The sequence below is a fragment of the Ascidia mentula genome, chromosome 2, assembly GCF_947561715.1.
Source record: "Ascidia mentula chromosome 2, kaAscMent1.1, whole genome shotgun sequence".
Lineage (NCBI taxonomy): Eukaryota > Metazoa > Chordata > Ascidiacea > Phlebobranchia > Ascidiidae > Ascidia > Ascidia mentula.
Window position 1 is genome coordinate 4,189,329 of NC_138567.1, and position 24,058 is coordinate 4,213,386.

The window sequence follows — 24,058 nt, forward strand, 5'->3', positions numbered from 1 at the left end:
TCTTGTGGATGCGAACACTGCACAGGAGAAATGTGGGTTGATGGGTGGAAATCTTGTAATGACTGAAGACCCACAGATTAACACAACTCTGATTCAAACAATAACTGATAAATATGCGAATGGTAAATTTTTGCTGCTAAGTAAAGAAAAGTACAAAATCGCTTGGAATTCTGTCGAATCTCGACTTTGATACAAGGTGAGTAAACATTTCACGGTAATTAACGAACGACTGTATATCAAACATTTTTTTAAATATTGTTATGATTTTATTAATTGTCTTTTTATATACGAGAATTGTTTTAGAAAACCTGGAAACGCATCACAACGAGTCTATTTTTGCACAGCTTTTTTCGAAAATCATTCCCAAAAAAGAAAATGGAAAGTGACAGTAGGTAGAAATTGCCAAATTGGACAACCGGGCAATGGATGGAATGGTAAGCAATATATACGAATTATAAATTAAATGATAGAAGAGTATAGGTCGAATAAGCTAAACTCTGTTTGAAGTGATGAATGTTATGCATGGAAATGTTGTTAATAGCTTTCTAATCTACAAGTTTGATTTAATTTGTTATTTATCTCCCGATTATACATGATATCTGTAGTGTAAGGTGATATCTAAATGACAAACAAATTACTTTCGTTTCTCTTGACTAAATATGAGGCACTCGAAAGAAACTGGTTCTTTTTCAATATTTTTAACGTTTACCATTTGTTGGTACCGTGCAGGCTGGGACTACGTGTTTAACTTAACATCTCGCAGCACTCTGGGACCAGGTTACAAGGAGATATGTATGTATCAATATGACGGCGTGTGGTCTACCATGTTAAGAAGTGTCAAGAAGCCTTACGGTCCGTATCAAACTTATCTGGGATCATTCTACGTGCGAGGTAATCTTTCTTCTCAATTTATTAAATAATAAAAAACGCTCCTGCTTAACTGTTTTTTTAAAACGGTGATATAAAACCCACAAAAGTCATCAAACCAGGTTAAAAGCTACGAGTCACTATTGTATTTCCGATGGGCTTGTGACAAAAAACTTTCATGTGACATTTTCTCTTACAATTTTGGGATAAAATGCATAAAGAAACGCATGAGTAACTTTTAATGTTTCTCCCAATCAACTGTAGGAAGGAAATATGATATACATGGTAAAGACAATGAGAGTAATGATTATTTTTCAAGAATGGTCGTATATGATGGATAGAGTATATGGTCTGGGCCGCATTCTGTGTCAAGCGTACAGAAAAAAACGACAGATATCCGCGCAATGCAAAATTTTGCCGCAGGTTGCAAATCCCTATCACGAATTATTCCAATGATACTGCTTAAAACAAAAGAACCTTCATACAACTAATAAAATAAGCACAAAACATTGCATGTGAGCAAATGATTTGTTAAGATATCAATGTTCTAATCGGAGCTCGTTTTAACACTTCACTCAATGGTTGGTATTGGAGCGACGGATCTCCAGCAAACTTCTCTGTTTCCAACGTCACAACTTGTCAGCAGAGAGCGTTGCATTATGGGATAGGATGGGAGCAGTCAAGCGTGAAATGTAGTGGAGAACCTGCTTACTACGCTTGTCAAGTTAAATGTGACGTTTAGTTTTAAATAGTTTGTATCAAAATTTTCTCTGATATTAATTAATCATCAATTGGAAAAGCTTTATATAATTTTCAAACTACTGATAATTGTTTTGTTTTGGACTTATCGTTACAAATCATTTGCTACACTTGTTTTTTCTGCGTAGTTGTCTTTGTTTTAAACACAAGAATACCATTATTTGGGTAATCTATTCCAATACAGTCATCTAATTTTTTTATCCTCGACAGTTGTCGCTTCGGCGAAAGTACTTCCTTGCAATGTTACATCAATCAATGTGCAATGGAGTGGTTTGGACAAAATAATGGACTACCAATTCTTTAAACCAGATGTAAGGTTGCCTTTCCACATTTTTGTTACAGCTTGTATGGCAGACGATGAAAATATACCCAAAAGAAATAAGTACAAGACAAGAATATCTTTTTATGCTTTGCAGCCAAAAGTAAAAATTTATGTAACTCAGCTCGGCAGATCAATCTACCATAATTACAGCATCAAATCAACAACCATCAACAACCTAAATAAATCGACATTTTACTCTTTTCAGGTTTGAGTGGAACTTGGTTGGTAAAACTATATGTTGAGTTTGGCTGTTTCTTTTTAGATTACAGCGATGCTCACTGGAAATATCACAGCAAATCTCCAAACAAAAATAAATGTTACAACAAATAAAGAAGAAGACAAATCATGTTTTTTGATCTGTGAGATCTTATCTATGTATGTCTGTGTCATTGCTGTATTGTTGTATACTGTGTTTGCAGCAAAAGCTACACCAGTGAGTACAACTCCAGAAATAACTACAGAATTCAGTCATAGCAACCCTTTGAATGGTTTCGATAAAGATACTAATTCTCAAAGTCTCACTGTTGGATTACCAGTGGGAATTGTGGTTGGCGTGTTGATTCTTGTGTCAATCGGATCATATGTTTTATGGAGAAGGTAAATGGAATATTACTACTTGAAATTTTACTGGAAAGTTTGTTTTTCGTTTCGTTTAGCAGACGACCAAATACTGGAAATTCGTCAATAAATGGCCTACATGAGAACGTTGGCGGTAGGTGTATTTTTAAGTCTGTTTTAATAAAACTTTTGTAAGGAGATGCATATTTGCAAACAACTTTTTTGTATCTTTCTCAACTTATTAAATTGTTTACAGATACATCAAATCAATACGAAAATATTGATACTGCCCCAACATACATGAATATTGTTCACCGCCCACCAGAGGGCGTATACGAAAATTAAATCACTGTATTTCTACCCAAGATAATCTATGTTCGAATCTCGGTCAAAATCAATAAATTTAGTAGTTGTGCATCTGTATCTGTGTTTGGAAAATATGATGCTTATATAAACCAATCGATGTTTAGTTGCATTAGTTTTGACAAACAAAGTTTGTATCTGTGATAAAAAGAACAAAACTTACAGTTATCTTGTAATTAAGTTTTGTTGTGCAGATGGCAATATTACTGTTGTCTTCTTTCCCAGTATTTTGTAGACTCTAACAAACAGAAGAAAGCATTTAATGCATTTTATTACTTGACTGAAGTGCACTTTTTACCGCGTTCAATAAATTGCGCCTTATGTATCATGGAAATACAGTTGCTCATACAATTGCCGCAATTAGTGAATAAGAACCTGCACAATACATCGATTTTGCACGAATAAATAAAAGTTAAATTATTGTGTAGAGCAGTGTTACGAAGTTCGGCGTTACACAACAATCTACTATCTAAAGGCTGTGGCGTCATAACCTTTCTAAATATATGCTGATTTTAAAACTTTAAATATTAATCTAGTCGCATTCACAAGCGACACATCAAGTGTACTCTTTGCACATCAGCGTTTCGAGGCACACCGGTTGCGGTTGCATTGGCTTGGAGGCTGCGAAGGTAGCAAGAATGCATCTAGAATAGAGAGACAATAAACTGAGTATTCAGTTGTTGCCTTGTTGTTTGCTAGCATGTCCGTCTGTTTGGTAAGATGAACCACAGTATTAGCCCAAGCATACGCAATGCTATCGGCTAAGACCACGTCAAATTTCCTACCACCCACATAGTCTATATGGCAGCAGCACTGTGCTTTAACAGAAGAAAGCGAAGCGTTTATTGCGTTTTTTCACTTGACTGAAGTGCACTTTTTACCGCGTTCAATCAACCACACACCTTGTATGCATTATGGAAAAGCAGTTGGTCATACAATAACTGCAAATAGGAAACAAGAACCTATACAAAACATGGGTTTTGCAAGAAAAAGTACAACTTAAATTAATGAATATAGCTGTGTGCCCTTTTCTCCCTGATGTCACACTTTATTAAAAGTTGTAAAATTGGGCGCTACACAACAACCTACTATCTGAAAGCTATGGCGTCATAAGTTGTCTAAAATATATGTTGATTTTAAAGCTTTAAAGTATTAGTCTAGTCGCATTCAAAAGCGATACACCAAGTATATGATCTTTGCACATTAGTGTTTGGAGCTAAACCGGTTGCGGTTTATTGACGAAGATGCTACAAAGTAACTGGAATGCATCTCGAGTAGAGAGACAATTAACTGAGTATTCAGTTGTTGCCTTGTTGTTTGGTAACACTCTAACGAGTGAGCACATATACATCATTCGGTTGAGAAGTGGCCCTTTTAGTCATGATATGAATGCAGTAGATCGTTGATAAAGTTTTAGTCAAAAGACTTGAAAAGCTGTGAAACTTCTTGAGGAACGCTTTGTTCTTTTTGATGCAAGAAAGTATACAGGAAATAAGTTGAACAGCACAAACAAGTCATTTGTGTTTCGTTGATTGTTTGGTTAGAAGTTAGTTTCAGAACAACAGCATGGGTGAAGTAATATTTCCTGCCACCCACACAGCATACGCCAGCAATGTACGTTAACTAGTAACACTGTCAAAACAACTTGTAGAGTTGGAACTTCCTGGAATGACAGTTTTAACTAGTTTAATCATAAAGTAGTGTGTGCGCAGTTAAAACACGTTAATACAGGTTAGAACCGGCAATTTATGTTTAAGTAGCCTATATTAAAGGTAGTGTTCATTGTGTTGGTATGGTTTACAGAAGTTGTTTCGCATCAGGCAATAAAGAAAATTATGCTGAATATTGTCTCAGGAAAAATGTGGTTTATTGTGTTTCTTCAGCTCCTGGCAGTACCAAAAGGTAGGTAAATATTTATTACTGAGTATTTGATTATTTTATTGTTTAATTGCATCTGACAGTGCACAGTCAAACCATCAAGGCAATAAACGACAGTATTTTGATATTATCTGATGATCTTGTGGATCCAAACACAGCACAGGAGAAATGTAGGTTGATGGGTGGAAATCTTGTAATGACGGATGACCAACAGATTAACATCACTCTGATGCAACTTTTGACTGATAAATATGCGCATGGTAATTTTTTGCAGCTAATTTATGATTTCCCAGCAGTTTTGTCTGTTAACGGCTACCAACTTACACAGGTTTAAAACGACTTTGGATTTTCCATGATTTTACGGGTACACAAATATTTGGATATTATTTTAATAAAAATCCAGTGGGCAATTATTGGAAAAGCACAAAATCACTTGGAATTCTGTCGTATCTTGACTTTGACACAAGGTGAGTAAACATTTCACGCTAATTAACAATCGATTGCATGTCAAACATTTTGTTGAGTTTTGGCATGGTTTGTTGTATAAAAAACTATATTTTATGTTTGCCTTTTCATGCGAGAAACATTCTAGAAAACCTGGAAACACATCAGAACGAATCTATTGAAACTGTCCCAACATACATGAATGTTGTACACCACCCACCAAAGGGCGTATACGAAAATTGAAAACCCTGTATTATACTACCCAAGATAACTTATGTTCGAATCTCGGTGCGATCAAAACCTTACAGAGTCAATGAAATTCATACTTGTGCATCTGTATCTGTAATTGGAAAATGAGATGTTTGCAAACTAATCGTATTGTGAATGAATTAGTATTTTAAGTCACATTTTAATAAACGCAGTTTGTAACAGTGATGAAAGAATAATATGTTAACTTGAACTTGTCTTGTGATTAACATTTGTTGAGCTGATAACAATATTATGGTTGTTTCTTTCCCAGTATTTTGTTAACATTGGGAAGCAAAGCATTTAATGCATTTCATTATATGACTAAAGTGCACTTTTTGTCGCGTTCAATGAATTGAGCCTGGTATATGTCAAGGAAAAGCAGTTGGTCATACAATTACAGCAGATAGTGAATAAGAACCTATACAAAACATGGGTTTTGCAACAAAACGCAAAAGTTAAATTAATGTGAGCAACATTGCTCATGTTGACGTCACGCATTACTTAAAGTTATGAAGTTCGGCGGTACACCACAATCCAACATCTCAGGGCTATGGCGTCAAAAGTTGTCTATATAACTTTAATACTTGGTCTAGACGCATTCACACGTGGAAAGTAAAGTCTTTGCACATCAGCGTTTCGAGGCACGTTGGTTGCGGTTGCATTGGCTTGGAGGCTGCGAAGGTAGCAAGAATTCATCGACAATAGAGAGACAATTAACTGAGTATTCAGTTGTTGCCTTGTTGTTTGCTAGCATGTCCGCATGTTTGGTAAGATGAATCACAGTATTAGCCCAAGTACACGCATTGTTATCTGCTAAGACCAAGCCAAATTTCCTGCCACCCACATAGTCTATATGGCAGCAGCACTGCGCTTTAACAGAAGAAAGCGAAGCGTTTATTGCATTTTTTTACTTGACTGAAGTGCACATTTTACCGCGTTCAATCAACCACATACCTTGTATGCATTGTGGAATTTCAGTTGGTCGTACAATAACTGCAAATAGTAAACAAAAACCCTTTAGAAAACATGGGTTTTGCAAGAAAAAGTACAACTTCAATTAATGAGTATAGCTGTGTGCCCTTTTCTCCTTGATGTCACACTTTATTAAAAGTTGTAAAATTCGGCGGTACACAACAACCTACTATCTAAAAGCTATGGCGTCATAAGTTGTCTAAAATATATGTTGACTTTGAAGCTTTAAAGTATTAGTCTAGTCGCACTCAAAAGCGATACACCAAGTATGGTCTTTACACATTAGCGTTTGGAGCTAAACCGGTTGCTGTTTATTGACGTAGAGACTGCAAAGTAACTGGAATGCATCTCGAGTAGAGAGACAATTAACTGAGTATTCAGTTGTTGCCTTGTTGTTTGGTAACATGCCTGTTTATTTGGAAAGAAGAATCACAATATTAGCCCAAGTATACACATTGCTATCGGCTAAGCCTACGTTATATTTTCTACCACCCACATAGTCTATATGGAAGCAGCACTGTGCTTTAACTGGAAACAGCCTTTAAGATAACTTGTTGAGTTGGAACTTCAAGATTCATAGCTTTCATCAGATTTGCCATAACGTAGCATATGAGCAGTTTAAACAAGTAAACACAAAATACAGAGGCTGTTTTTGTACTGCTTACTCTGATGGTAGTACATATTTGATTGTACGTCTTAACTGATTCACAAAAGAATATTGTCCGTTTAAGTGATGACAAATGTTGTTAAATGTTGTATCCACACAAATGCGGTTTGTTATATTCCTTCAGCTCCTGACAGTACCAAAAGGTAGGTAATTATTTATCACTGAGTATTTGATTATTTTATAGTTTAATTGCATCATGACAGTGCACAGTCAAACCACCAAAGCAGTCAAAGACAGTATTTTGGTATTACCTGATGATCTTGTGGATGCGAACACTGCACAGGAGAAATGTGGATTGATGGGTGGAAATCTTGTAATGACTGAAGACCCACAGATTAACAAAACTCTGTTACAACTTTTGACTGATAAATATACGAATGGTAATTTTTTCCTGCTAATTTATAATTTCCCTGCAGTTTTGTCTCTTAACGGCAACCAACTTACACAGGTTTAAGACGACTATGGATTTTCCATAATTTTACGGGTACAAATATATTTGGATATTATTTTAATGAAAATGCTGAGGGCAATTATTGGGAAAGTACAAAATCACTTGGAATTCTGTCGTATCTTGACTTTGATAGAAGGTGAGTAAACACTTCACGCTAATTAACAATCGATTGCAAATAACTAAATTTGTTGAGTGTTGTCCTGGTTTGTTATATTGAGAGCTATACTTTATGCTTGTCTTTTCATGCGTAAAACATTAAGAAAACCTGGAAACACATCAGAACGAATATATTTTTGCTACGCATATTTCGAAAATAATTCCCAAAGAAGAAAATGGCAAGTGAAATTTGGTGCAAATTGCGAAGTTGGAGTAGCAAGTCAACCAGGATGGAATGGTAAGCAAAATGTAACTTGATTTGTTGGCGGAGCGTCAAGTTAGATAACCACCGAGAACACCAAACGGGAATGGTTGATAGCAAGATAAATCTCCCATAAAATAACTTTATATTTCGATGATCAGTGTGGGAAAAAAATTACATGCACATGTTTTCGATATGGTGTCATTTGGAAGAAACTGGTTTGTTTTTGATTTTTGTTGTATTAACATGTACGGTTTTTTTCTTCCACGCAGGTTGGGATCACCAGTTTAACTTACCAGCTCGCAACACCTCAGGACCAGGTTACAAGCAGATATATATGTATCAATATGACGGTGTGTGGGCAACTATGTTAAGAAGTGTCAATAAACCTTACGGTTCGTATCAAACTTATGTGGGATCATTCTTCGTGCCAGGTAATCTTTCTTCTCTGTTCATTAAACTCTAACAAATAGGTTTCTGTTTAACTGTGTAAAATTGAAATATGAAATACATTGTAAAATCAATGATAGCAACGAAGATTATTTTGCAACAATATACATAGTTTGTTTGTCGAGTTTGTGCTCTTGGCTGCATTCGTTGTCAAGCTTATAAAAAAGACCGACTACGTTTTGCCGCATGTCGCACACCCTGATATAAATCAGACTTTCGTTACCGATTATAAACTTTTTTTTTCTTGTTTTTATTTTACTCAAATCAATCATCATTTAACCAACCGGGAAAACGAAAAACACCAGAGCAAATTACTTGTTGTAGATATCAATGTTATGATCGGAGCTCGTTTTAACACTTCACTCAATGGTTGGTATTGGAGCGACGGATCTCCAGCAAACTTCTCTGTTTCCAACGTCACAACTTGTCAGCAGAGAGCGTTGCATTATGGGATCGGATGGGAGCAGTCAAGCGTTAAGTCTAGTGGAGAACCAGCTTACTACGCTTGTCAAGTTAAACGTAATGTTTATTTTTGAACAGTTTGTAACAAATTTTTGTCTCATATTAATCAATCATGAATCTAAAACGCTTTATAATTTTCAAGAAGAACATTTGACATTGTTTTGTTTTTGGAATTACCGTCATAAATAATTTACTACACTTTTTGCGTTGTTGTCTTTGTTTTAAGCACAAGAATACCATTATTTGGGTAATCTATTCCAATACAGTCATCTAATTTTTTTATCCTCGACAGTTGTTGCTTCGGCGAAGGTACTTCCTTGCAATGTTACATCAATCAATATACAATGGAGTGGTTTGGACAAAATAATTGCCAATCACAGTTTTAACCCAGATGTAAGTTCACTCATTTGTTTTGTTCATTTTATAGTAGGCGATCAAACTAAAAACTCTTGATAGAAGGACAGGGCAATTCTTTTGCAAGCAAAAGTCAAAGTTGAAGTTGTTCAGCTTGGAATATCAATCTACCATAATTACAACATCAAATCAACAACCATCAGCAACCTAAATAAATCGACGTTTTACTCTTTTGAGGTTGAGTGGAACTTGGTTGGTAAAACTATATGTTGAGTTTGGCTGTTTCTTTTTAGATTACAGCGATGCTCACTGGAAATATCACAGCAAATCTCCAAACGAAAATAAATGTTACAACAAATGAAGAAGAAGACAAATCATGTTTTTTTGCCTGTAAGGTGTTATGTATGGTATGGCTGTGTCAGCGCTGTATTGTCGTATATTGTGTTTGCAGCGACGGCAACATCAGAAATCACAACTCTTGGGAAAACTACTGAATTCAATTCTATTAATTTTGCAAATGGTTTAGATGAAGTTACTCATCCCCAAAATATCACTGCTGGTTTAGTTGTGGGAATTGTGGTTGTCGTGCTGATTCTTGTGTCAATCGGAACATATATTATATGGAGAAGGTAAATAAAATATTTTAAATTTTTACTGAAAATTTGTGCGATATTAATGTTTAAATGAGTTGTTTTGTGAACAATTAAAAGACCTGACATTAATCCGAGCATTCTGTTTGATACAATAAACAATAAACTGATGACGCTGGTGTTGAACCGATGCCTAATAGAGATCCTGTTTTTTATACCCTCATATATGTGATTGTTTGTAAAACTGGGATTGAACTGGGGGGCCTGATTCTGCTTTATTGAATTGAGCCAGACAATAAATAATATTTTTATCATACGGCCGCTACAAACTAAAAAAATCAGAAAATAGAACCTGTTTTATATAAACACAGCAGCCATGCAAAATGTGTTTGCAATCATTAAATATCTGCTTAATCCTACGCGTTTAAACTATTGTATGGAAACCAGCGCATTTTTCCTGTTTCATTTTGTTTTGCAGACGACCACAGCCTGGAAACTCAACAACAAATGACCTACATGGGAAAGCAGGCGGTAGGTGTATTTTCAAGTCTGTGTTAATAAGAGTATTGCAAAACCAAAAAGTTAGTTTTTGTATCTTTCTTAATTTAAACTTGTTTACAGATTCATCAAATCAATACGAAAATATTGAAACTGTCCCAACATACATGAATGTTGTTCACCACCCACCAGAGGGCGTATACGAAAATTGAAAACACTGTATTACTACCCAAGATAACCTTTGTTCGAATTTCGGTGCGATCAAAACCTTACAGAGTCAATGAAATTCATACTTGTGCATCTGTATCTGTAATTGGAAAATGAGATGTATGCAAACTGATCGTACTGTGAATGAATTAGTATTTTAAGTTACGTTTTTTGATAAACGCAGTTAGTAACAGTGACGAAAGAATAATATGTTAACTTGAACTTGTCTTGTGATTAAGATTTGTTGAGCTGATAACAATATTATGGTTGTTTCTTTCCCAGTATTTCGTTAACAAAGGGAAGCAAAGCATTTTATGCATTTCATTATATGACTAAAGTGCACTTTTTGTCGCGTTCAATGAATTGAGCCTTGTATATGTCAAGGAAAAGCAGTTGGTCATACGATTACAGCAGATAGGTAATAATAACCTATACAAAACATGGGTTTTGCAACCAAACTCAGAAGTTAAATTAATGTGTACAGCATTGCTGTTGCTGACGTCACGCATTACTTAAAGTTACGAAGTTCGGCGGTACACCACAATCCAACATCTCAGGGCTATGGCGTCAAAAGTTGTCTATATAACTTTAAAACTTAGTCTAGACGCATTCACACGCGGCAAGTAAAGTCTTTGCACATCAGCGTTTCGAGGCACACCGGTTGCGGTTGCATTGGCTTGGAGGCTGCGAAGGTAGCTAGAATGCATCTAGAGTAGAGAGACAATTAACTGAGCATTCAGTTGTTGCCTTGTTGTTTGCTAGCATGTCCGCCTGTTTGGTAAGATGAATCACAGTATTAGCCCAAGTATACGCATTGCTATCTGCTAAGATCACGACAAATTTCCTACCACCCACATAGTCTATATGGCATCAGCACTGCGCTTTAACAGAAGAAAGCCAAGCGTTTATTGCATTTTTTCACTTGTCTGAAGTGCACTTTTTACCGCGTTCAACCACACCTTGTATGCATTATGGAAATTCAGTTGGTCATTCAATAACTGCAAATAGCAAACAAGAACCTATACAAAACATGGGTTTTGCAAGAAAAAGAACAACTTAAATTAATGAGTATAGCTATGTGCCCTTTTCTTCCTGATGTCCCACTTTACTAAAAGTTGTAAAATTCGGCGTTACACAATAACCTACTATTTAAAAGTTATGGCGTCACAAGTTGTCTAAAATATATGTTGACTTTGAAGCTTTAAAGTATTAGTCTAGTCGCATTCAAAAGCGATACACCAAGTATGGTCTTTGCACATCAGCGGTTGGAGCTAAACCGGTTGCGGTTTATTGACGTAGAGGCTACAAAGTAACTGGAATGCATCTCGAGTAGAGAGACAATTAACTGAGTATTCAGTTGTTGCCTTGTTGTTTGGTAACATGTCTGTTTATTTGGAAAGATGAATCACAATATTAGCACAAGTATACGCATTGCTATCGGCTAAGTCTATGTCATATTTCCTACCACCTACATGGTCTATATGCCAGCAACACTGTGCTATAACTGGTAACAGTCTTTATGGTCACTTGACGAGCTTGGGAATCGACAGCAAATTTGTCCGTTCAGGTAATGAGAAATGTTGTTAAATGTTGCATTCAAACAAATGTGGTTAATTATGTTCCTTCAGCTCCTGACAATACCAAAAGGTTGGTGAATATTTATCACTGAGTATTTGATTATTTTACTTTAGTTTAATTGCATCTGACAGTGCACAGTCAAATCATCAAAGCAATAAACGACAATATTTTGATATTATCTAATGATCTTGTGGATGCAAACCTAGCACACGAGAAATGTGGGTTGATGGGTGGAAATCTTGTGATGAAGGATGACCGGCAGATGAATACAACTCTGATACAATTTTTGACTGATAAATATACAAACGGTAATTTTTTGCAGCTAATTTTTGATTTCCCTGCAGTTTTGTCTCTTAGCGGCAACCAACTAACACAGGTTTCAAACGACTATGGATTTTCCATGACTTTAAGGGTACAGATATATTTGGATATTATTTTAATGAAAATGCGGTAGACTATTGGAAAAGCGCAAAATCACTTACTATTGGAAAAGCGCAAAAGAATTCTGTGGTATCTTAACTTTGATGCAAGGTGAGTAAACATTTCACGCCAACGAACAATCGATTGCATATCAAACATTCTGTTGAGTTTTGGCATTGTTTGTTGTATTAAAAACCATATTTTATGTTTGTCTTTTCATACGAGAAACATTTTAGAAAACCTGAAAACGGATCAGAACGAGTCTATTTTTGCTACGCATATTCCGAAAGTCATTCCCAATGAAGAAAATGGCAAGTGAAAGTTGGTAGAAATTGCCAAGTTGGAGTATGGAGTCAACCAGGATGGAATGGTGAGCGAAATGTAGCTTGATTCATTGGCGGAGCTTTAAGTTGGACAACCAACGAGAACACCGAACTGGAACGGTTGATAGCAAGATAAATCGTCCATAAAATAACTTTATATTTCGATGATCAGTCTGGGAAAAAAATTCTTCAGTAGTTTTCGATATGGTGGCAGTTGGAAGAAAATGGATCGTTTTTTATTTTTGTTGCATTAACTTGTACGGTTTTTTCCTTTCACGTAGGTTGGGAATACCGGTTTTAACTTACCAGCTCGCAGCACCTCGGGGCCAGGATACAAGCAGATATATATGTATCAATATGACGGTGTGTGGACAACTATGCTAAGAAATGTAAGTAAACCTTACGGTTCTTATCAAACTTACGTGGGATCATTCTTCGTGCCAGGTAATCTTTCTTCTCTGTTCATTAAACTCTAATAAATGGGTTTCTGTTTAACTGTGTAAAATGGTAATATGAAATACATTGTAAAACCAATGATAGCAACGAAGATTATTTTGCAACAATATACGTAGTTTATTTGTCGAGTTTGTGCTCTTGGTCACATTCGTTGTCAACCTTATGAAAAAAAGACCGACTACATTTGCCGCAAGTCGCACACCCTGATATGAATCAGTCTTTCGTTAAAGATGATAAACTTTTTTTTCTTGTTTTTATTTTACTCAAATCAATCATCATTTAACCAACCGGGAAAACGAAAAACACCAGAGCAAATTGCTTGTTGTAGATATCAATGTTATGATCGGAGCTCGTTTTAACACTTCACTCAATGGTTGGTATTGGAGCGACGGATCTCCAGCAAACTTCTCTGTTTCCAACGTCACAACTTGTCAGCAGAGAGCGTTGCATTATGGGATCGGATGGGAACAGTCAAGCGTGAACTGTAGTGGAGAACCAGCTTACTACGCTTGTCAAGTTAAATGTAACGTTTAATTTTAAACAGTTTGTAACAAATTTTTGTCTGATATTAATTAATCATCAATCGAAAACGCTTTATAGTTTTCAAGAAGAAACATTTGGCATTGTTTTGTTTTTGGAATTACCGTCATAAATCATTTATTACACTTTTTTGCGTTGCTGTCTTTGTTTTAAGCACAAGAATACCATTATTTGGGTAATCTATTCCAATACAGTCATCTAATTTTTTGATCCTCGACAGTTGTTGCTTCGGCGAAGGTACTTCCTTGCAATGTTACATCAACCAATATACAATAGAGTGGTTTGGACAAAATAATTGCCAATCACATTTTTAACCCAGATGTAAGTTCACTCATTTGTTTTGTTCATTTTATAGTAGGCGATCAAACTAAAAATTCTCTATAGAAGGACAGGGCAATTTTTTTGCAAGCAAAAGTCAAAGTTGAAGTTGTTCGGCTTGGAATATCAATCTACCATAATTACAACATCTAATCAACAACCATCAGCAACCTAAATAAATCGACATTTTACTCTTTTGAGGTTTGAGTGGAACTTGGTTGGTAAAACTATATGTTGAGTTTGGCTGTTTCTTTTTGATTACAGCGATGCTCACTGCAAATATCACAGCAAATCTCCAAACGAAAATAAATGTTACAACAAATGAAGAAGAAGACAAATCATGTTTTTTTACCTGTAAGGTTTATATGATGTATAGCTGTGTCAGTGCTGTATTGCCGTATATTGTGTTTGCAGCGACAGCAACATCAGAAATCACAACTCTTGGGAAAACTACAGTATTCAGTTCTATTAATTATACGAATGGTTTAGATGAAGATACTAATCATCAAAATATCACTGCTGGTTTAGTTGTGGGAATTGTGGTTGTCGTGCTGATTCTTGTGTCAATCGGAACATATATTATATGGAGAAGGTAAATAAAATATTTTAAATTTTTACTGAAAATTTGTGCGATATTAATGTTTAAATGAGTTATTTTGTGAACAATTAAACGACCTGACATTAATCCGAGCATTCTGTTTGATACAGTAGACAATAAACTGATGACGCTGGTGTTGAACCGATGCCTATCAGAGACCCTGTTTTTTATACCCTCATATATGTGATTGTTTATACCACTGGGATTGAACTGGAGGGCCAGATTCTGCTTTATTGAAATGAGCCAGACAATAGATAATATTTTTATGATACGGCCGCTACAAACTAAAAAAAACAGAAAACAGAACTTGTTTTATAAACACAGCCATGCAAAATGTGTTTACAGTCATTAAATATCTGCTTAATCCTACGCGTTTAAACTATTGTATGGAAAACAGCGCATTTTTCCAGTTTCATTTTGTTTTCCAGACGACCACAGCCTGGAAACTCAACAACAAATGACCTACACGGAAAAGCAGGCGGTAGGTGTATTTTCAAGTCTGTGTTAATAAGAGTATTGCAAGAACAAAAAGTTAGTTTTTGTATCTTTCTTAATTTAAACTTGTTTACAGATACATCAAATCAATACGAAAATATTGAAACTGTCCCAACATACATGAATCCTGATCACCATCCACCAGAGGGCGTATACGAAAATTGAAAACACTGGATTCGTACCCAAGATAACCTATGTTCGAATCTCGGTGCGATCAAAACCTTACAAAGTCAATGTGATTAACTTTTGTAAAGCTGATAACAATATTATGGTTGTTTCTTTCCCAGCATTTTGTTAACATTGGGAAGCAAAGCATTTACTGCATTTTATTATATGACTAAAGCGCACTTTTCGTCGCGTTCAATGAATTGAGCCATGTATATCTCAAGGAAAAGCAGTTGGTCACACAATTACTGCAAATAGTGAATAAGTATCTATACAAAACATGGGTTTTGCAACAAAACGCAAAAGTTAATTTAATGTGTACAGCATTGCTCATGCTGACGCCACACATTACTTGAAGTTGCGAAGTTCGGCGGTAAAACACAATCCAACAGCTCAGGGCTATGGCATCATAAGTTGTCTATATAACTTTAAAACTTAGTCTAGAGGCAAGTAAAGTCTTTGCACATCAGCGTTTCGAAATACTGGTTGCGGTTGCATTGGCTTGGAGGCTGCGAATGTGGCAAGAATGCATCTAGAGTAGAGAGACAATTAACTGAGTATTCAGTTGTTGCCTTGTTGTTTGCTAGCATGTCCGCCTGTTGGGTTAGGTGAATCACAGTATTAGCCCAAGTATACGTATTGTTATCTGCTAAGACCACGTCAAATTTCCTACCACCCACATAGTCTATATGGCAGCAACACTGCGCTTTAACAGAAGAAAGCGAAGCGTTTATTGCATTTTTCACATGACTGAAAAGCACTTTTTACCGAGTTCAATCAACCACGCACCTTGTAGGCATTATGAAAATTCAGTTGGTCATACAATAACTGCAAATAGTAAATAAGAACCTATACAAAACATGGGTTTTGCAAGAAAAAGTACAACTTCAATTAATGAGTATAGCTGTGTGCCCTTTTCTCCCTGATGTCACACTTTACTTAAAGTTGTACAATTCAGCGGTAAACAACAACCTACTATCTAAAAGCTATGGCGTAATCAGTTGTCTAAAATATATGTTGATTTTAAAGCTTTAAAGTACTAGTCTAGTCGCATTCAAAAGCGATACACCAAGTATGGTCTTTACACATTAGCGTTTGGAGTTAAACCGGTTGCGGTTTATTGACGTAGAGGCTACAAAGTAACTGGAATGCATCTCGAGTAGAGAGACAATTAACTGAGTATTCAGTTGTTGCCTTGTTGTTTGGTAACATGCCTGTTTATTTGGAGAGATGAACCACAATATTAGCCCAAGAATACACATTGCTATCGACTAAGCCTGTGTCATATTTCCTACCACCCACATAGTCTATATGGAAGCAACACTGTGCTTTAACTGGTAACAGCCTCTAAGATAACTTGTTGAGTTGGAACTTCAAGATTCACAGCTTTCACCAGATTTGTCATAACGTAGCGTATGAGCAGTTTAAACAGGTAAACACAAAATACAGAGGCTGCTTTTGTATTGCTTACTCTGATGGTAGTTTATTGTACGTCTAAACTGATTCATAAACCACTATTGTCCGTTGAGGTAATGAGAAATATTTTAAATGTTGTATCCAAACAAATGTGGTTTATTATATTTCTTCAGCTCCTGACAGTACCAAAAGGTAGGTAAATATTTTATCACTGAGTATTTGATTATCTTATAGTTTAATTGCATCTAACAGTGCACAGTCAAACCATCAAAGCAGTAAAAGACAGTATTTTGATATTATCTGATGATTTTGTGGATGCAAACACTGCACAGGAGAAATGTGGATTGATGGGTGGAAATCTTGTAATGACTGAAGACCCACAGATTAACACAACTCTGACTCACATAATGACTGATATTTATACAAATGGTATTTTTTCCAAGTTAATTTTTAACTTCTTAGCAGTTTGGTCTGTTAATTGCAACCAACCAACGCAGATTTAAAACGGCTATGGATTTTCCATGATTTTACGGGTACAGATATATTTGGATATTATTTTGATCAAAATGCGATGGGTAATTATTGGAAAACTACAAAATCACTTGGAATTTTGTCGTATCTTGACTTTGATACAAGGTGAGTAAACATTTCACGCTATTTAACAATCGATTGCATATCAAAAATTTTGTTGAGTGTTGGCATGGTTTGTTATATTAAAAACTATATTTTATGCTTTTCATGCGAAAAACATTTTAGAAAACCTGGAAACACATCAGAACGAATCTATTTTTGCTACGCATATTCCGAAAATAATACCCAAAGAAGAAAATGGCAAGTGAGAGTAGGTGGAAATTGTCAAGTGGGAGTAACGAGTCAACCAGGATGGAATGGTGAGCAAAATGTAACTTGATTCATTGACGGAGCGTTAAGTTAGATAACCACCGAGAACACGAAACTGTTGATAGCAAAATAAATCATCCATAAAATAACTTTATATTTCGAAGATCAGTGTGGAAAAATTATCTTCACTAGTTATCGATATGGCGGCATTTGGAAAAAAATGGTTTGTTTCTGATTTATTTGTATTAACATGTACGGTTTTTTTCTTCCACGCAGGTTGGGATTACCAGTTTAACTTAACAGCTCGCAGCACCTCAGGACCAGGTTACAAGCAGATATATATGTATCAATATGACGGTGTGTGGGCAACTATGTTAAGAAATGTCAATAAACCTTACGGTTCGTATCAAACTTATGTGGGATCATTCTTCGTACCAGGTAATCTTTCTTCTCAATTTATTAATCAACGAAAAAGGCGCTTTTGATTAAGGTGATGTAGTTGAGGGGTTTGCAACGTAAACGAGGCCCGGCAAATTTAAACATACGGGCTACTTTCGCATTTATTATGAAATTTGTATCTAATAAAGTTTCCATTGCGATGGGAAATTTTGTTTCACAATTTTTGGAAACTGCGTAAGTCGTATGTTGCAGCTTGCGATCTATTTTAATTTGAAAATGTGAAATGGTAATATCATCAAAACGTATTTTCAATCATAATTTTATTATTGACAATTATTTAAACAAGGACTATTTCGGAGTGCTGATTTGCATGTCTTCCTTCAGCTTGAACAGTTTGAGATCCCTGTACTAAAAGCATTAAATACAAATGGAAATGTTGGAAACAGGATAATAATCTAAATTTAGGTTTAATCACATTCAAGAGCATGATAAACGATTTTAATGTACAACACATACGGAATAAAAAACACGACTTTCCACCAGCTTACAAGCCGTCGGCAAACTCATGGAATATATATTCTGCAAGGATAACTTAAGTATATAAAAAGAATCAATGCTGAATTGACTTCATACATTGAGAGTAGGGAATGCATGCATGATGCGCCACAATGTTTAATATAAACGAAACTCATTTTTTTATTAACACCTTTCAGCCAACTGTAAAATCGAACAAAGCAAATGTATTAGCAAATGATTTGTTCTAGATATAAATGTTATGATCGGAGCTCGTTTTAACACTTTACTCAATGGTTGGTATTGGAGCGACGGATCTCCAGCAAACTTCTCTGTTTCCAACGTCACAACTTGTCAGCAGAAAGCGTTGCATTATGGGATCGGATGGGAGCAATCAAGCGTGAAGTGCAGTGAAAAATCAGCTTATTACGCGTGTCAAGTTAAATGTAATGCAAATTTTAGGCAGTTAGATGCCATTTTTAAACTGATAGTATTCAATTGAGAAAAAACGGCGCTTTAAATGCTGTTAGGGAACTATATTACCGAAAAATGAAAACAACAATGTTGCAGATGATTTAAACGATAATTTGTCACAGTTGCCTTTAAATGATTAATTGTCATTGCAGTAAGCACACAGCAACCACCAATGGCGCAATGCTTTTGATTACGTCAGTCTGATTTTTTACTTTGACAGTTTTTGCTTCGGTGAAGGTTCTTCCTTGCAATGTTACATCAATCAATGTAGAATGGAGTGGTTTGGACAAAATAATTGCCCAACCTATCATCAACTCAAATGTAAGTACGCCCAACAACATTTATTTAGAGGTAGGAAAATATGCACAAGACAAAAAAGTACAAGAATCTCCATTGAATTTGTTGAAGCCGAAAGTGAAAATTTACGAGGCACAAAAGGGAATATCAATCTACCGTAATTACAGCATCAAATCAACAACCATCAGCAACCTAAATAAATCGACATTTTACTCTTTTGAGGTTTGAATTGAAATAGGTTTGTAAAATGTGTATGTTGAGTTTTACTGATTTTGTTTAGATTACAGCGATGCTGACCGGAAATATCACAGCAAATCTCCCAACGACACTAAATATTACGACAATTGAAGAACAAGACAAATCATGTTTTTTGTCCTGTAAGGTTTAATTGATGTATGACTGTGTCATTGTTTTATTGTCGTACCTTGTGTTGTTCAGATGAGGTTGCTTATCCACAAAATCACACTATTGGTCTCATAGCAGGAATTGTGGTAGGCGTGTTGATTCTTGTTTCAATTGGAACATATCTATTGTGGAAAATGTAAGAGTTTACAAATCCCTCGTTTCTGACTGTAATCTAAACTATTCATGCCAAAGGTTTCATAAATATCTGTGTTGAATTTTTATTTTCAGAACAATATCCAAAAGAAGCAGACGAGGTTCAGATAACACCTCAGCTAGTCCTGAAGGTAACAAATATAACATTGTAACAAGTATGACATTCACATTGCTTTATGATTGCAATTGTTTTTAGTTGAGACACCAGAGGTCACATATCCGAATCTGAATCGTAAAGTGAAACAACCCAACCCCGAACCTATTTCGGCGATGTTTAATATTCACAAGAAAAATGTTGAAACTGACTATGTTGGATTTAAGAACGAATTTAAGGTAGTTTTTTATTGTACTGGAAAACCATAATCATTAAATATTGTTTCAATGCTAAATATTTTTTTTTGTGTAACTCATCATGGAGAAGTTGCATACGATTATATCCTTTTTTAGAAAATAGAAACCGAGAGTCAAGCCAGTGAGAGGTCGAAAGAAGTTTCACAATTGCCGGAGAACGCTGTGAAAAACAGATACAAGAATATATATCCGTGTAAGTTCTGACGTGCGCGTACATTTGCAAAACAGAATAGACATTGAATAACGCGGCATGTTTCACGTTCTCATGCAGACGATCACGCCAGAGTGATAGTAGGCACAACAACGGGCAGTGATTACATTAACGCCGCCTACATACCAGGCTATAAGAATTCTCGAAAGTTTATCGCAACTCAAGGACCAAAAGAGGAAACAATCATTGATTTCTGGCTGATGGTATGGCAAGAACATACAACCATTATTGTTATGCTGACTGGTCTGGTTGAAAATGGAAAGGTCAGACTCCGAAATTCCTAGCATATGCGTATCTAACACCTTATGCACCTAACATTCGTTTTGTAGTCGAAGTGTGAACAATATTGGCCAAACATTGGTTCCAAGGATCAAATAAAACCAGGCTTTGCCGCAGAAACAACACAAGAAATACAAGTTGGTGGAATTATTCAACGGCGGATCATTTTGCTGCATGATAAGGTGGTTTTGACAATGCTCTCATTTTCCATTTAGTCTTACTCGGTGATTTTCCAGGAGAAACGTGAAGTGACACAGCTTCATTACACAACTTGGCCAGATCATGGCGTTCCAGTCACCACAACAAATATGATTTACCTACGTAAGATGGTTGAAGACTTGCACACGACTAATGCCCCAATCATCGTTCATTGCAGGTAGTATTTGGTAATCAGCTGCTGATTAAATCCAAAACTCTGATATTCAAATGCAAATGTAACGGGGATTGCTTTTATTTTTAAGTGCTGGCGTTGGTCGATCAGGAACTTACATAGCAATGGACACTTTGTTTGACGAACTTGGTGATAAAGGAACGGTTGATGTTCCTGGGACTGTTCTAAGAATGAGAGAACACCGTAAAGACATGGTTCAAAACTGGGTAATTAAATTGTATTACCCTGAATTTGTTTCTCCAAATTGAAAGAAAAATGTCGAAAATACATATCTGCAAAAAAGTTGCATTTTTTGTGTTTAGACAAATTTAGTGTTACCTTTTTTCCATTTTTACAGAAACAATACATCTTCGTTTATAAGTTGTTGCTGGAACGTGAATGTTTTAAATCTGAATCTGATAGAAGCGTGAGCCAACTACAATCACTCACCCCATCAGAAACGTAAGACAATCGCGTTTTGTTTATCCTTGAAAACACTTTCCTTTTCTACATAAAAAGATCTTCGATTCAAAATGAGGAGTTCAGAGTTTTGTCGGAATGGAGATATGGAGAAGAATGGATGGAAAACGATCTCAAGTTAAAAACATGTGAATTTTTGTTGTGTAATGATTTTTATGACGAAGTTCTGTTTGTTTTAAAGTTAAATTATTCTTTATGCAGACAAAAGCACAGCAATTTCCGTTTGGGACGAAACTAGTCAAAACACAATACAAATGAATGCCGCATTTATACAAGTTAGACACAAACCTTACTTCTGTTTTTTATTGTCGTACAAAATGTGGTTAGTAAACTCTACATGGTGACTTATTGCACACAGGAGTTATCGTCAGAAACATTTATTGCTGCCCAAGGACCGATTGCAGGGGAAGAAAAGAATTTCTGGATGATGGCAATTACCAGAGATGCACAAGTTATTGTGGATTTAAATGATACAGTAAAGGTGACGCAAATAACAGTTGTTCCCAACATTGGTTTACACAACCTCTCGTACATAATTATGCTTGTCCACGGTTGTAACAGATAGTATCGCAAAAGGCAAAGAAGCTGGATTTTGATGATTTAAGCATGTCAGTTATTGAAACCAAAGACTATTCAACCCATAATTGTATCACTATGACAACAAACTGCCCACGCTTTGGAATCGTAAGTCTTAAAACACATGAAAATTTGCATAACGGTACTCATTCTGTTCTGTTCCTATAAAGGTCGATCGTCGGATGAGCGTTGTGCAATTTAAAGGATGGGAAAATGTGGAAGAACCACCGAAAGAAGTGGATTTTATTAAAATTGTTGAAATTATTCAACAAATGAGATCAGAACGGAAATGTAGAAACGTACTGATTTGCTGCAGGTTGCCCTGGTGATGTTTTATGTCGCAAAAATCGTTTTAAACAAAAATTATGCATTTTCAGTAACGGATGCACAAGAACTGGAACTTTCATTGCTTTGTCCAACATTCTCGACCGCCTGAAAGTTCAAAACCGAGTCGATATTTTTCGAACTGTGAAGGATTTGAGAGACATGAAACCTAACATGGTTAATAATAAGGTAGATTAGCATAGAATGCCCTTGCCATGTAACTCAACTCGTTATTGCTGATTGCTTTCTGCAGGTGTTGTACAAGTACTGCTACGCTTTTGTGGCCAAGTATCTGGAAGAATTTAACCAGTATTCCAACTTCAAGTAAACCAGTGTTTCTGAATTTTGAACCGCGCCTTCATAGCATGTTAATTGTCCCAAAAACAAGGGAACCAAACTTGCTTGATTTGCCCAATTCAGTAAATGATATAAACAAGAATTTTTTACATTTCAAGTTTTTTTACGTTTTACAGTTTTACATTTTACTCTTTATATGCAAGTGTTTGTATATTTTTCTGTACGATTTACTTATTGTTACATTTCCGCATTACGATTTATACAGTGACGCAAATATAAACCAAATACATTTGAAACACAGTTTACTCAACTTTCCTTCTACTCCGCGTTATAATTGACAAGCGACAAATCACATGACGAGAAGATATATGAGCATGCAACTTAAAGATATACAGGGAGACCGTATCTGTGAAATCAAAACACAACGCTTCCTTTTTCCCACACACAACATCAGCACTCCACACGAGCGAATCACACCACAACAAACCACATATGAATGGGTGCAACGTGTTCTGTAACCGCAAGTAAAGCTGTTTTTTTATAAAGGAAAGTGCTTTCCAATGTCGCGTCGGGGGTGCAAGTTTACCCAATTGCAATAAATTGATTATTTCCTAAACCGAGCACGAAAAGATTGCATTATCCCAAAGCACGGATCTTCACCAATGTTGATGCTTGTGTCTATTCTTCTCACCATTACAACCAAAAAGAAACGTTCTAATGCATGAATTGAAACACTGCATTAGTAACGTGAAGGCAGTGCGTGGTATTTATTTTTGAAACACCCGGTGAGAGAACCATTGAGCTGCTGTAAAAGAAGGCAAACCAAGATAGCGGTATCACCGGGAATGCAATTGCTATGAGGCAAATAGCGTTTATGGTTCGAGTAAAACTCGCAGGTTTAATTTGTAATTATCGATATGAACGTCATACTTTGACCTTGTTAACATAAACTTTCGAAGCTGAATCATTATCTAAAAACACTGAAGGTCACTCACTTACAAGCAGTGGTTTTCCACCTGTTCAAACGAAGCCGCATAACAAAACAGCTTAAGTTTTACAAAAGCAAACTTCGAATAAGAAGTTTTTTTCCAAATGAGGGCCGTATAAGGTTATAACGTTTTAAGAACATGAGACTCGAAGAGCCGCGGTTGGGATTCGCCGGTTTGAAGCCTCATTTCCTGTCTCCCACATAGTCTACGTCACAGAGAGTAAACTGAAAACAATCTCAAGACGATGATAAGAAAAAAGATTTATTGGAAGGTTGGATTTTACATAGGTCGGTTATGGCATGATATAACGCCCAGTCGAAATATTAGCAATACAGGTCAACA

General features: G+C 35.9%; 3 protein-coding genes across 3 annotated transcripts; all 3 read left to right on the forward strand.

Moving 5' to 3' along the window:
• Positions 1–4,676: 4,676 nt before the first annotated feature.
• On the forward strand, positions 4,677–5,444 carry LOC145890705 (uncharacterized). The gene is made up of 4 exons (XM_082981843.1): positions 4,677–4,771; positions 4,831–5,007; positions 5,076–5,214; positions 5,340–5,444. Exons 1-4 carry the CDS (start codon positions 4,705–4,707, stop codon positions 5,371–5,373), a joined length of 417 nt encoding a protein of 138 aa, XP_082837969.1. The 5' UTR covers positions 4,677–4,704; the 3' UTR covers positions 5,374–5,444.
• Positions 5,445–7,152: 1,708 nt separating this feature from the next.
• On the forward strand, positions 7,153–10,454 carry LOC145889932 (uncharacterized). The gene is made up of 12 exons (XM_082980981.1): positions 7,153–7,222; positions 7,283–7,459; positions 7,528–7,666; positions 7,791–7,924; positions 8,161–8,322; positions 8,663–8,857; positions 9,093–9,193; positions 9,257–9,391; positions 9,448–9,544; positions 9,606–9,783; positions 10,223–10,275; positions 10,366–10,454. Exons 1-12 carry the CDS (start codon positions 7,153–7,155, stop codon positions 10,452–10,454), a joined length of 1,530 nt encoding a protein of 509 aa, XP_082837107.1.
• Positions 10,455–18,821: 8,367 nt separating this feature from the next.
• On the forward strand, positions 18,822–23,010 carry LOC145890700 (receptor-type tyrosine-protein phosphatase epsilon-like). The gene is made up of 20 exons (XM_082981838.1): positions 18,822–18,956; positions 19,205–19,305; positions 19,393–19,503; positions 19,562–19,658; positions 19,720–19,822; positions 19,915–19,970; positions 20,036–20,172; positions 20,287–20,383; positions 20,462–20,664; positions 20,731–20,862; positions 20,917–21,056; positions 21,142–21,277; positions 21,409–21,512; positions 21,570–21,658; positions 21,732–21,805; positions 21,889–22,011; positions 22,092–22,214; positions 22,277–22,422; positions 22,484–22,619; positions 22,684–23,010. Exons 4-20 carry the CDS (start codon positions 19,571–19,573, stop codon positions 22,756–22,758), a joined length of 1,962 nt encoding a protein of 653 aa, XP_082837964.1. The 5' UTR covers positions 18,822–18,956; positions 19,205–19,305; positions 19,393–19,503; positions 19,562–19,570; the 3' UTR covers positions 22,759–23,010.
• Positions 23,011–24,058: the final 1,048 nt, after the last annotated feature.

Coding starts and splice junctions, on each gene's coding strand:
- LOC145890705 (XM_082981843.1), top strand. CDS start 4,705: ATGCTGAATATTGTCTCAGGAAAAATGTGGTTTATTGTGTTTCTTCAG. Junction 4,772..4,830: donor GCTCCTGGCAGTACCAAAAG/GTAGGTAAATAT, acceptor TGCATCTGACAG/TGCACAGTCAAACCATCAAG. Junction 5,008..5,075: donor GACTGATAAATATGCGCATG/GTAATTTTTTGC, acceptor CAACTTACACAG/GTTTAAAACGACTTTGGATT.
- LOC145889932 (XM_082980981.1), top strand. CDS start 7,153: ATGTTGTTAAATGTTGTATCCACACAAATGCGGTTTGTTATATTCCTT. Junction 7,460..7,527: donor GACTGATAAATATACGAATG/GTAATTTTTTCC, acceptor CAACTTACACAG/GTTTAAGACGACTATGGATT. Junction 9,194..9,256: donor ATCACAGTTTTAACCCAGAT/GTAAGTTCACTC, acceptor AACTCTTGATAG/AAGGACAGGGCAATTCTTTT.
- LOC145890700 (XM_082981838.1), top strand. CDS start 19,571: ATGCTGACCGGAAATATCACAGCAAATCTCCCAACGACACTAAATATT. Junction 22,012..22,091: donor ATTTAAATGATACAGTAAAG/GTGACGCAAATA, acceptor CGGTTGTAACAG/ATAGTATCGCAAAAGGCAAA. Junction 22,215..22,276: donor ACTGCCCACGCTTTGGAATC/GTAAGTCTTAAA, acceptor GTTCCTATAAAG/GTCGATCGTCGGATGAGCGT.